A 13588-nucleotide genomic window follows, 5' to 3' on the forward strand; every position below is an offset into this window, starting at 1 on the left:
ACAGACTTGCAAGAGGTGGAGGAAGGAGCACGCAGACAGAAGAGCAGATGAGAGGAGAAGAGGTTGAGGGGGAAATTGCTGCCTTCTTCTTCTGTGCACGAATGTTTAAAACATCTCCTGCATTTACCCTGGGTGGTATCCAGCCATGCGGAGAGCATCAGTTTTCCTTTGGTCCTGGCTTTGAATCATCCGTCTCTGAGGTGTTTGTTTCGCGGCTCAGATGTGGATGGAAGAGTTTGTCTTTTGAAATGGCAATGTGGAAAAAAGAAAGTTCCACACATGAAATGATTGGCCACGTTTCCAGCAAGTGTCACAGTAACTCTGTTTTATCAGCTGGTTTCATGCACAGGAATGGTGCCATATCCACAAGAGCGAGTCGCTTAAATTGAATTGTGTTAAGATGAAGAACTGTGGGTTGTCCCACCAAATCTGAGAAAATTCTACCATTCAAATATCTCTGCGTGGCCACATGGATTCGACCATATCTGGACATCCACCTTGCCTGTCTTCCACAACAATCCGCTTCTCAATTAACGGTTCACAAAGCAAAAAGTGGCAGTCAAGTGACAAGCTGCTTTAAAAAAATCAAGGAAGGACAAGGAAGAAAGAGAAGCTATGACGTTTTGTAAAACACTGGTTACAGCTGAAAAAGATGATCATGGATGCCTCTGCAGTGCTGGCTACTGAAGTGGACACACATTAGAGGAAGACAAAAAGACTTCTCTCAGTGAACAACATCTCTGCTTTACACTCAATTGAATTTGGAGAGTTCAGTTTCACACCAGCTACCTATAGGAAGGTGACTAATATGGGGCTTCACAAATGTGTCTGGTCCTCCTGCTTCCTCTTCCTAAATTCTTTCTGTGGACTCTTTACAACATGGATGCACACGATATATCTGCTCCCTCTGGCGTGCTAGGTTAGACGGGCACTCACGCTATTTTCTTTATGTTTTGACAACCTCTCGGTGCGTCTCATTGTCACCCGTGACTCGTTGCCTTGGCTGCACTATAACTAGCCCAACATCCCACCTAACAGCTAAAGAGAAGCCTGGGAAACTGTGCTTTACAATTAACAATAGTGGCCGCAGCTGTTCCTAACCTGAGACAGAATGTGCTTCCTGTCACTCTTCCCCTTGTAGATGAGCCTGTAATAGGGCCATGTAATTACCAGTGGCAGCCCCCGAAGCTCTGCCCGGCTCCAACACCCAGGGCTCTCATTACCGACAATTCTACTTGGGCTCTTAAATATCAAACATCCTCTTTGTGCTGGAGGCCTGAGCGCCTCTTAGCCCACGGCTACCCCTCTGCGCTCTGCTGTGCGTGCGTGTGTGGGATTGTTTGCCAGAGCGTACCGGAGCACATCTGGATACGAGCTTTTAACAGTTCTTGTAATGCATAGGTAAGCGTAGCGGCCTACTTTTACATTAAGAATGTCTTGCTCACATCCTGTGCAATTCCTGTTTTCTTGTTGTGAAGCTCTGTGACCATTTTTTTTTCTTTTTACCACAAACTCAAACTGAAGTACCATGAAAAAGTGGCAAGAGTAATCACTTTGACATTAACTTTTATTATTTTGATGATCTATTTATGGTCATTAACAACAAAGTGTTATCACATTTTACATTAGCGCTTGTTTCCCAACGCATCAGCATCATGGCAGAAGCAACACTTCGCTGTGAGAAAGAAATGCATGTGGGGCCAAACCCTCCACAAATATCCATTGAAGCTGACGTGTGCAATGCATGTCTGTCTACTTGTGTAATGAGAAAGGCTTATTGAATCGCTGATCATGCGTATTTAAGGCGCGCAATAGTTCAATTATTTCAACAGAGCTGTAAAATCCCATTGCGGCTGCATGCCCCATTAAATAAATGTGACTCAAGGAGAGCTACACAGTCATTTAGGCCTGTAATTAATTCAGAGGCAAAGTGTTATTCAGCCACGTTTCTCAGAGTGTGTCTGAAGATTTAGCTGCAAACTCCATTAAATATAAATATCTCAATGATTGGAGGCTTACGAGGCTGTACATCAGTCACGCTGGGAGTGCCTCGCCGTAATGCAGCACCCTCCCATCTGAACATACAGGAGAAATGTGGACAGAATGAGAGTCTGTCGGAGACGTGAAGTCACTCCGCACCTTTACGTGCAAGTTACCATAAAGCAGGAGCAGCTCATTCTTTTTTTTAAATAGCCATCCAGGCAGAAACGCACCAAACGTGCCGCTATTACTGCTTTGACAGGACAACGTGGCACATTTATTGTGCTTTCATATAAATGCAGACGCTCACCGCTGTAATACAGGGCTGCGGTGGGAACCAGAAAATTTTTAATTAACCTGCGTTTTGTGTGCGAGTGGCAGCAGACAGCAGAGGAATCACCACCAGGTTGGTTCAATAAGAGGAGACATAAAAAGGAGCCCAACTTCTACCGAGAAAACGTTTGACCAGGGAATTGAGGCTCTGCGGCCGTGACACTTAAACCACAGTGTGAAGGTTTTATGTGAGCATTAAGAGACGGAAATTTATTTCTTTAATAAGAAATCCAGACATGTACTGACTCAGGAATGGCTGCCTTATCTTGCCCTGCTTTCTATTAATAGAACTATTTATAACACACATAACGCATAATGTATGGGTTTTCTTTTGCATGTTCTCAATTTTTTCTGACACAATTATTGATGCATTTCAGAAATATTGATTTCTTGTCTTAACTAAAGAAGCTCAGGGCTCCAGTAACAAGGGTGGCGAAGAAACCGTCTACCGCTCAGGTGTCACTTATTGTGATGTACAAAGCGCGCTGGCGTGATTGCTTTTCAATAAGAACAAATCATCCTGTCACAAGACAGGAATGAAAGTAAAGAGGATCTATTGCAAGAGCCCTACACAAATTTCCTGTCTTTGATGGGCGCAGTACGTTATCAGCCCGGGTGCAAGTGCAAAAGGTATCAGATAAATAAATGACTTCCCTTCAAAATAATGTTGTCAGATATTGATATTCTGCTCTGAACGGTGCGTCCCCGCTTGAAGGAAGGACTAATTAAATTGAGTCAGTTAGATCTAAAGTCGGTAAGTGACATCCAAAGTCAGTCAAAGCGTTGGCTGTCATTCAGGTCAAGACCCTGACTGAAAACAACAGAAATATGAAAAACGCTCTTTGATAAAGTTTCCCGCCATGAACAATCAACATGAAACTCCTCATCTGAAATATGACGTCTCGTAGCTCAGAGTGTTATGTAATGAGCAATTCTCTTTTTTGCTGACATCTACTCGACAAGACAGATTCACCCGAGGACACGAGTCCAAAAGGTTAGCGAGCGCATGTCGCGCCCCTCCTAAAAATGGCAGTTTCATCTAAACCTTAAGCCACTTTGTATCTTTTAACATTTTGTTGAAATGTCATTCGGCAATATGTTCTGGACCTTTCTGCCTCTGCAGCGGGAAAGTCAATATTAAAAAAGGAGAAGCGAAAGGGGGGAGAGAGCGAAATCTCACCATTGTCCTCGATGGAGAAGTGGAAGAGATCAGAAGTGGCATTTTCCTCAGGCCGCAACACGTAGCAGATGTTCAGGTCATCGATATCAGCTGCAATGACAAAAGCCATCAAATTAAAACAACGCAGAGCAAACGACGTCAAAACAGAAAAGGCAAAAGTTCTTAAGAAAATTAAAGGAAAGAAATAGGGTCTGTTCAGAACTTTAAGATAAGGGCTGTGATCAGCGGTCAGATGAAAGATAAAACTGGTGCTGCTCCAACTAAAAACATGCTGATCGCAAGATAATGCACTGCTTAATGGAGAAATTTGCCTTTATCAAGATTTCAATGGAAAAAAAATAATTTATATTTATGAAATAATTAGCATATTAATACCATGAAGAAGAAGAAAAAATAAACACACACGCTGGTCACCAAATATGTTTCAAACACTCTTTGAAGTTGAATGGGGGCTTTATGGCTTCATCAAACACAGAATTTCGCTCAAAGACGGACGCTGTCCTGCTTGCAGCGCCACGTATCAGCCGCGGTAACAAAGAAGGTCTCCAGCATCGCACTGATTCGCTTCCTTATCGGTGCTCAGCATGAACAACTTTCGACCAGAGAGAGCGCTCTGAAAGTCATGCATCCGTAATCCCGGGCGATAAAGGCCGAGGATTTGAATTCAAGGCGGCTCGAGCTGAACCAACAGGAAGTGTTTGAGCCTCTCTTAGACTCATCAGCCCAGCAAAAAGAAAGGAAAAAAAGAACAGGTGACACTATATCTTTTTCTTTTTTTTAATGACAGACGAGGATAAGAATGTTAAGAACAGGATTTGTGTTGTCCACCTCCACTTCAACAGCTGTTTTTTGCAAACTCCTGGGATTACAGGGCTGCGTGTGCATTTTTGTCTGCCTCCCCCCACCCTAACATCCTCTCACGGTGTTTTTTTTTTTTCCAATAAAGTCTTACGGTGGTGCAGAAAAATCATTGAGGCTGTGAGAGGGCTTGGCCCCTGCGAACCACCTCCTTCAATAATAGATGTTAGAGGACGGAGGTTCATAAAAGTATAAACCCCTGACTCCTGGCACGGACACATCTCCAAGCTCTTTGCTTGCTTCCTGTCATTTTCACCTCTCATTCAACCCGACTATTGGGGGGGGATGTGAACAAAAACCCATGTTGCCATCACGCATTTCCAGGCACAGTGTGCAAGATTTAGTGGCATGCAATGGTGAGAAAGCATACATCAAATAAAAACAATAGTGTTCTGGGGCCTGCTTTCTTATTTCCCACTGGACTTGTATCTTCCTTAAAGCAGCGGGAAGCGTACAAACATGCAAAAACAGATCCACATTCTTGGCCACCTTCCTACCAGTGAAACCATTCTCAACGGAAACAGAAATACATAAAAGAAAAGAAAAAGAAAACAGCTTTTTTTTTTTTTCTAAAGTTATCCAACTAAAAACACGTGTGTACAGTACCTTCTTTTCAATCATGTTTCACACAAATGGGTGCCTTTAAATCCTACACATTGGGCCTTCATTTTATTTTTTTCTATGAGAACACTCTTCTCTTTTGGAATAAACAATTATTATTCCATATTAGCAAGTACCGATCCCGCTTCAGTCTAGGGGGAAATCAGAACAGTAGGTGGCATGGGGCGCAGTGTCACTAAGTCTTGAACCAGAGGACCTTGCAACTATAAAGTCAACACTCAGTAAACCACTGGCACAATGTTTATAAAATATTTAAGGAGAAAGTCTTGCGGGATGTACCCTGGAAATAGGGCGAGTAAATAAGGAGAGAGGTCTTGTCTCTTTCACCTGACTGAGTCTTCTGACGACCCTGCTTGCTCCATCCCAGTCACTCTCTCATGCCCTCTTTCCTTTCCTCGTTCCCCATCCTCCCTCCTCCCCCCAGCCACCACCCACTCCACTATCTTCTCCTGCCTCATTTGCCTTCCTTCCCACTTTACTTTGCTCACTATCCCCTCTTCCTGGCACTTTCCTGCCACATTTGTCTCACTATTTTCAGACGCCATGTCCGTCTCTTGAAGCCTGAGGAACTCTCACACACGTCTGTGTTTGTGCTTATGCAAGGTTTGGGCAAAAGCAGGTGAATTTTGCCTGCTTGTTCACATAATTGCCTCAGTGTGGTGTGAAACACAGCATTGATTGCGTGGCTTTAAACCTCAATCAGAGGCATTGTTCTCCGGATCCATAAATATCAATTGACAGACATGCACACAAGCAAAAATGTTTGCAAATTCATAGTTCAGGAGGCACACACAAAGAGTTTTGCGTGCAAAATATACATATTTGGTTATTTTATGAGAATTTAAAATGCACATTTCCAGCTAATTGGTCAAAATTCATAGGTGCAAACAAATCCAGGCTAACACTTCAGCTTAAATACCATCCTGTCACCTAAAAGATCTGCCCTGACCTTTTCACATGATCTTCTACCCTGGGCTTGCTTCATTTAACAAACCACAGTAGGGAACATCAGATGAGAACATCTCCCCAGAGGAGCAGAAATAATAAATTATTCATCTCTCACCGTCTACGAGACATTTGCGCAAAACATCACTCTCTAACTTGGGTCTGCTAATTATGATTTGATGAGCAAGGCACATCTAAATCAGGCCCCCCAATTAACTATTGAAATTCCCAAACCTGCACTTGTCACACATATGAATAATCATTACTCCATAAATTAAGATCGATCTTCAGCAGATAGATAGAACATAAAAAGTATCATAAACTTGCACATTTTTTTTGTGAGTAGAGATCACTGTTTCACACAGTGGGACATTTAACATATTTGATTAAAAAATAATCAAAAATAAATCTCTTAAACCAAAGAGGCGGCTCGATGCAAAAATACAACAAAAAATGTTTTGTTCCCAGATAATATTATTGTAATAATCTATTATATTAAAATGTGAAGCATTCTATTTGTCAGACCTTACCTTGGCTGAATGTGTCGATGGAGTTGTTTCCCTGTCCCGTGTTGATGATGTAGCCATGTTTAGGTGGGGTGGTGATGTGGAAGAGCAGGGAGGCAGGGTTGCTGTCTCTGTCCTCTGCCCGGAGCACTTTGGGGCTAATGGGGTACCCCAGGTGACCTGTGGCCAAGACCTTCAGTGTGGGAACCCCTTTATTCACCACAATCTGGGGGATGCCGTTATCAAGCGCCACAATGGTGATTTTCAAGGTTTGGGGACGCCTGGTCTCAAACACAGTGTCGGGAAAAACATAGAAGTCAGTGTGCGTGCCATCGGTGACGGTGAAAGAGAAGGAGTCCTCTGGGGATTCGGTCCCGTCGTGTTTGTAACTGATGAGGTTCTCGTTGAGGTCTTGTTTTGTGAAGCTGGTGATGGGCGTGGAGCCGTTGTAGAGGAGTTTACCGTGAACAGGCAGCTGTGTGACAGTAAATTTCAGCAGCTTCTCTCTGGTGTCCTGGTCTTCAGCTGTGAGCTCAAATGGCGTGATCAGCTTGATCTGGCCTTCTGCCACCACCAGGCCATTCACGGTCACGACAGGTTTCTTGTTGTCGACATCCACGATAGAGACTCTGAAAGTTCTAAAAATGGGATTGTATCCGTCTGTGACTTCAAACTCAAAACTGTCCATTTTCACCTCATCATCCGACGTGTGGATGTAGTAAATCTTACTGCCAGCCAGTTGGAGTTGGGTAAAAGACACAATGGGAATCCCGGGAGTGTCTGTGCACTCCAAGTGGCCCCTGACAGGAGCCCGTGTGATGGTGAAGGCCAAGTTCTCGTCAGGGCTGTTGAGGTCAGAGGTGCTGAGAAGGTCTGTGGTCAGGGTCACTCGGCCACCCTCCTTCAGAGACACACCTTTGTTGACCACATTAGGGAACACCACGTCTATGCTTCCCACCGAGATGTAGAAGTAGCGATCAATTAGCGGGTTCATGCCGTCCGTGATGTCAAATTTGACCAAGTCCCGGACTCCCTCCTGACCTTTGTGTGTGTAAACAAGAAGTCCGGCGCTGATTTCCGCTTGTGTGAAATTCATGCCGAGTGTGATGTTTTCAAGAGCCCCGGATGGGGTTTTTCTCTGCAGGAGACCCTGGCTTGGCCCGAAGCGGATGATAAATGTGAGAGATTCATCATCGGAGTCTAAATCTGTTGCTTTAAGCACTTTGTCATTTATTTCTTTGGTCTCCCCGATTTCCACCTCCAGCCCATCGTTAATTAGAATTCTGGGTGTCTCATCATCAACGGCAATGATCAAAACCATGGCTGTTTTCTGCACTGAGTATTTTCCATCAGTCAGAGTGACATCAAAGCTGTCCTCTGTTGTCTCTGAGTCATCGTGCTCATAAATAATACTCGATGCCTCCCGAATCTGCTCTAAAGTGAAATTAGTCACCAAAACTGAGCCGGTGGGGAGCTGGTTTAAAATTGCACCATGTTTTGGGGGCTTAGAGATGATGAACACAAGCTCCTCGGGTGGAATGTCAGCATCAGCGCCGTTCAGGATGGGAGTATCTATAACTATGTTCATCCCCTCCATCACTACTATCTCTCTCAAAAAGATCTCTGGCTTTTCATCATTCACTGGAATGATTACGATCGGTAAGAAATGGTTTTCTGAGGAATTGATGCCATCAGAGCACCTAAATGTGAACCTGTCCTCAACTGGCTCAACCCCTTTGTGAATGCTCTGCACATAGTAGATATTTCTCTCTCTGATGTCTCTAATGGTGAAAGCACTGATAGCTGTTCCTGATCTGGACTTTTCAGAGCCTGGGGCAGGGGATATATTTTCCACATAGCCGACAGTGGGCTGGACAATGATTGTGCAAAGGATATCATCCGTCGGAGTGTCATTATCATCAGCATCCAAGTGCTGAGGGCCGATGTTGTATTTCTCCCCTTCAATGACACTGAACTGAATCCCGACGCCGACCTCAGGAGCCTGGCTGTCAACAGGCAGGATGGTGACACGGACTTGCACTCCGGTGACCCTGTTGCCGCCGACAGTCCAGTCGTCCGACATGTCTGTCAGGGTCAAATTGAAACCGTCCCGCTGAGAGGCAAGGCCGATTTCGCCACTCGTGTGCGCGTACACCACCACGCCGTTGATCATGTCGGCCTGTGTAAATTTAGTGGAGGGCACTCCCTTGACCAGTATTTCGCCCAGAGTTGGAGGGTCCTCCACGATAAAGGTCAGCTGGAGATCGTCTGTGTCGTCATCGTGGCCTTGGATGACATTAGTTGTGATCTCTGTGGCTCCGTTTTCCAGCACATCCATGTGAGAGCCGATTGTTCCCGCCGGCAGGCTGACGGTTGGGGTTTCATCATCGACAGGTCTCACGTTAACTTTGACCGTCACCGTGACAACGTGTATGCCGTCGCTGACGTCCAGCTGAAACTCGTCACTGACCGTCTCCTCCCCACTGTGGATGTATGATATTTTCCCCTCTGATATATCCTTAAGTCTGAAAACGCCATTTTTCTCAAGGTCTGCGGAATCAGCCTGCACCTGGCCGTGCTTAGCCAGCTGACTCAGAGTGAATGTAATGTGATCACTCGTCGTGTCGAGGTCGCTGGCGTCCAGCTCAGTGGCGGCGATGACGTGCACGCCGCCTTCGAGCACAGTGAAGCCAGTGTTGGTGATCTGAGGGGGTTTGTTGTTGACGGGCTCTAGGTAGATGGTGAAAGAACCTTCCACGCTGTTCCCAGCTGTGTCTTCAACGGTGTAACGGAACTGCACGATGTGAGGTGTGATTCCGAGCTCCACGTCCGGCGGACCGTAAGAGATCTTGTGATGGTTAATTTGAGCTTGCGTGAATTCTGTCACTTCGGTGTCAGGGCTGTCTGTCAGGACCAGAGAACCAAACAAAACAGGGTTATTTTCGTCTGTGTCTGTCGGGGGCTGGATAATTGTGTACTTAAGATCACGGTCCTCAGAGTCCATATCAGTGTAGCGCAAAACTTCTTTGCTCAAGTGAATGAGCTTGTACTCCTCAACAGTCAACTGCAGAGTGGTGCCAGGGAACAGTTCAGGGGGCACGTCATCTATGGGCAGCACTCGGATCACAAACAAACTTTCTCCTGACTCATTAGGTGGGTCGTTATCATCCTGAACATTAAAAACAAACTGACCCATGACTGTATCGGTGTTATGGGGGCCTGTGTGCTTGTAAAACAGCTTCCCATCTGTAATATCTTTCTGGAGCCACTCTGTCACCTCCTTCTCGTACATCTCATCCTCAGCATTAAACTTCCAGGAGGATGGGTCCTCTGGGGCATCTGACTGTCTCAGGAGCACTGTGCCAATTGTAGAGAAAGGCGGGATGATGGTGAATTTAATAGTTGAGTCCTCAGAGTCAATATCTGAAGCGCTGAGCATGAGGGGTGAGATGGGCATCATCTGATTTTTGAAGAGCACCAGGCCAGTGTTGGCGTTTATGATGGGTGGCTCGTCATCGGTGGGGATGATCGTGATGGGAAAGAGAAACTCCACTTCATTTTTCCCGTCTGACATTTTGAAGACTATGTTGTCGCTGTATGTGTCACTGCCGTCATGCTGGTACACAACGACCCCTGCGTTGAGGTCGTCGGGTGTGAAGAGTTTTCTGTGAGAGCCCAGGACCACGAGGTCGCCGTGGCGCAGCCCGTCCACCACCGTGACGGTGACAGCGTCCAAGTTGTCCTCGTCACTGATCTCCAAGTTGTGGCCGCTGAACAGAGGCCGGGACTGGCCCTCGTACAGCAGCTGGCCCGTGTTACGCGTCACAACGGGGGCCATGGTGTTCATTGGCTTCACGACGATCATAAAAGCAAAAGGGTCGGACACGGCCCCGTCTGTGTCAACCACTTCAAACTCAAGCTGGAAAATCCTCTCGGTGTCTGAATCCAGAGCGGGCGGCTTGTAGGCGATTTTCAGGTCACGCAAGTCTTCCTGGTAGAAAGACGTGATGGGGAGGTTGCGGTCGTCGGTGCTGACAATGTAGCCCTCCTCGTAGGACATGGGAGAGGTGATGTTAAAAATGAGCTCATCCGGGTCAGATTCTGCGTCCTCGGCGGCCAGCATATCAGAGGTGAGGGCGGTCATGACAAACTGGCTGACCTCCATCATCATCATGGACACGAAGCTGGGTTTAGGGGGGGTGTTCTCCTCTCCCTCTTTAATGCGAATCATGAGGTGGAAGTACTCCTGCTTCACCAGGTTTCCCTCCTTATCGTGCAGCTCCACCACCATGGGGACGTAGTCCCTGTTCGGGGACTTGCGGTCAAACGTGTGCTCGTAACGGATTCCCGCTTGCGTGAACTCATCGCAGTCCATCATCTTGGAAAGTTTTCCCTCGTCAATGAGCCTCCCGTACCTGGGCAGCGCGCTGCCGCCAGACAGGGAGGACACCGCACACTTGTACAAGCCTCTGTCATAGGTGAACTCTAAAATCTTCTTACCAATGGGATTACTCACGCCTCTCAAGTTGTCAACAGTCAGCGGCATGTTTTTGGTGATTAGCTCCAGCTGCGTAGTCAACAGTCAGCGGCATGTTTTTGGTGATTAGCTCCAGCTGCGTAAAAATGACCTCAACCTCCATCATGAACGGGATGATAACGGTCTCGGTTTGTGCGTCGTACCTGAGCTGCAGCCTCACTCTGTCTCGGGACGGACTCCTGGAGCCGTAGTGCGTGTACGTCACGTCGTTGGGGCCGAAATCGCACGGAAACTTTTTGGGAGAGAGGTGCCCCGGTCTCTGCGCGAGCGGGTCGTTGTCCAGCACGGTGATGGTGCACCTGTCGCCCGGCTGCGTCTGAATCACCAGATCGTTGATCGGGTCCACGAAGACGGATCTCCCGAACGGCACGCGGATCCCGTTGTTGGCCACCAGGATCGCATCCTCGGACAGTTCGGACCTCAGCGCGTAAAATAATCCCGTGCTGTCGGGCTGCGGGGAAACAAAGCCGACGACTGAGAAGCACAAGAGCAGTCCGCGCAGCATCTCGGCAGCGGGTGAGTTCCAACCTGTCCGAAAAACAGTCAGATGACGCTTTAAAAAGGGGCGATGGAAAAAAGAAAATGCCCCAAGGTGTTCGGGAGAAGGTCCGCCCGCTGGATGTCTACACGGTGGCGTCCACGCATCCACTCAGCCGGACGCGGCACATGCTATGAAAGAATAGCGCGCAGGAGTTTTAACTTCAGACGCTGGGAATCCTGCGTAAAAGTAACACCGCCCATCGCTGCGCGCATTGGAAGCTTTCCGAGGGCTTGTTCCCCTCAGCGTTACCGCCAATGGGCATTCCGGTTGTGGGAGAGGAGGGCGGGGACAGACAGATGGGCTGAATTTATAATGAGAGATGGCAGATATTTTTTCTCATAGCTGTCAAAGAAAAAGACCTGGCTGGAATTTACACTCATGAGTACGATTTACAAATAAACCTGTAACAAAAAAAAAAAAAAAAAAGAACTTTCTTTTTGTTCTTAAAAGCAGCAATGTTCTCAGTTGGCAGTTTATTCAGTTGATTATTGAGATGAATATTTCCCCCCTCAAGTCCCTGAATGGCCAATGCAGAACACTGCCAAAACAAAGCTCAGCCCAGAAGTTATGTGTCAAGGAGGAACTGCTGAGTTTGGCTGGGGATATATCAGCCCTCAGCTCACAGTCTGTTGGCTGAAGAGTCCTGGGGGTAATTGATGCAGTCAGTTCTCAAGGCCAAGTCTTTCCCCCATCAACACTGTAAATATATATATATATATATATATATATATATATATATATATATATGTATATCATTTTTAAATGTTTTTTTTTTATTTAAAAATGATATATATATATATATATATATATATATATATATATATATATATATATATATATATATGTATATATATATATATATATATATATATATGTATATATATATATATATATATATATATATATATATATATATATATATATGTATATCATTTTTAAATAAAAAAAATATATTTTTTTCTAAATCTTCCCTTTTTAACATTATATAAAGGATTTGTTTGAAATTCGCAATTGCCTCAACAAATGTGCTATATACATATAGGGGAGGGGGAGAAGGAGCTCCATATTATAAAGATAAATAATCTGAATTTTGTCTAAACATTTTGTGGGATGACAGAGAATCACAAAGCACTCTGGGTTTACATGGGGGACAGAGCATCTCCTTTGTGAATGTGTAACAATGTCATTGAGGCAAATTCCAATTGAAGAATCTTTCAACTGCTTTTGCAACTGGTTACAAACATTAATATTTGAAAAGTTCCCTGCTGCTGCTTAAAGCTTTGATTCTCTCAAATCTTCACTCGAAAGCCCCGAGTCTTCGAAGGCCTCCGACTGCATACTTTTTGTACTTGACTCACCACCACCTACAGTCAAAAGAAAAAATGCCAGGTGATTAGAGGCCTTGCAGTGTCTTGTTATCTCAATGGCCAGCATGGACTTTTCCAGCTGTCATGTTTTTGTTTTTTTTTCCCCCACATTTGCTGAAACATTCTCTTTGGAACTTAACTTGTCATTAAATGTGCACAGTGAGATGTCAGCAAGTAAGTGAGAGCAAATAAGGCGAGAGTGATCCTTAACTAAAACTTTATACATACTGTATATATGATGTTCATTTCTCATATCTTCATTGTCAAATCAGCACAAAACTGTTAATCCGTTCGTGGACGTTGGGTACAAGTTATTCCTCTGTTTTTCCTCCTGTGTCTATTTCTGAAGCAGTTGTTCAGCTCCCATCAGACTAATTAGCAGCAGAACTCGGGCTCATCCCTGCAGCCCACTTCTCCCACCTACTGAGCACAGCGGAACTTTTTGCAAGTCCACCCTCAGATTTGTGGCATACAGAGAGCCCGATAGAGATTCCCTCCTCTCTGCATCTGCAAGGCTGTGATAAGGCCCCACATGGAGACGCTCAAGTCTGGCTTGTTGGAGAGCTGTAAGATTGAAAAACTGTCATGTAGCCAGCTGACTTGATCCATTAGCATAATATCTTGGCATGCAGAAACATGCGCAAACATTCCATGTTTTTCACAGAATAAGGCTGTTTTCTGAGCTAAGCTGGACCGACGTACCGTTTTAAGCTAACCTAA

General features: G+C 45.5%; 2 protein-coding genes across 2 annotated transcripts in view; both read right to left on the reverse strand.

Annotated features, from left to right (window-relative positions):
- The window catches only part of LOC142891823 (FRAS1-related extracellular matrix protein 2-like), a 51816-nt gene extending 40825 nt beyond the window's left edge, over positions 1-10991 (reverse strand). Inside the window, exons 1-2 of the mRNA XM_076031681.1 lie at positions 6448-10991; positions 3494-3583 (exon numbers count right to left, since the gene is read on the reverse strand). Coding sequence (XP_075887796.1) covers positions 3494-3583; positions 6448-10969 — 4612 coding nt within the window. The 5' untranslated portion in view covers positions 10970-10991. The remainder of the gene's footprint in view (positions 1-3493; positions 3584-6447) is intronic.
- A 3-nt stretch (positions 10992-10994) lies between these two features.
- LOC142892105 (FRAS1-related extracellular matrix protein 2-like) overlaps positions 10995-13588 on the reverse strand; it is a gene marked incomplete at its 3' end in the record, with an annotated part of 84238 nt that continues 81644 nt past the window's right edge. The window contains exon 2 of the mRNA XM_076032159.1: positions 10995-11583. Within this exon, the coding sequence (XP_075888274.1) occupies positions 10995-11465 (471 nt within the window). The remainder of the gene's footprint in view (positions 11584-13588) is intronic.

Source organism: Nelusetta ayraudi, unplaced genomic scaffold (assembly GCF_046127955.1).
Source record: "Nelusetta ayraudi isolate G7.1 ecotype Tasmania unplaced genomic scaffold, CSIRO-AGI_Nayr_v1 ptg000033l, whole genome shotgun sequence".
Classification (NCBI taxonomy): domain Eukaryota; kingdom Metazoa; phylum Chordata; class Actinopteri; order Tetraodontiformes; family Monacanthidae; genus Nelusetta; species Nelusetta ayraudi.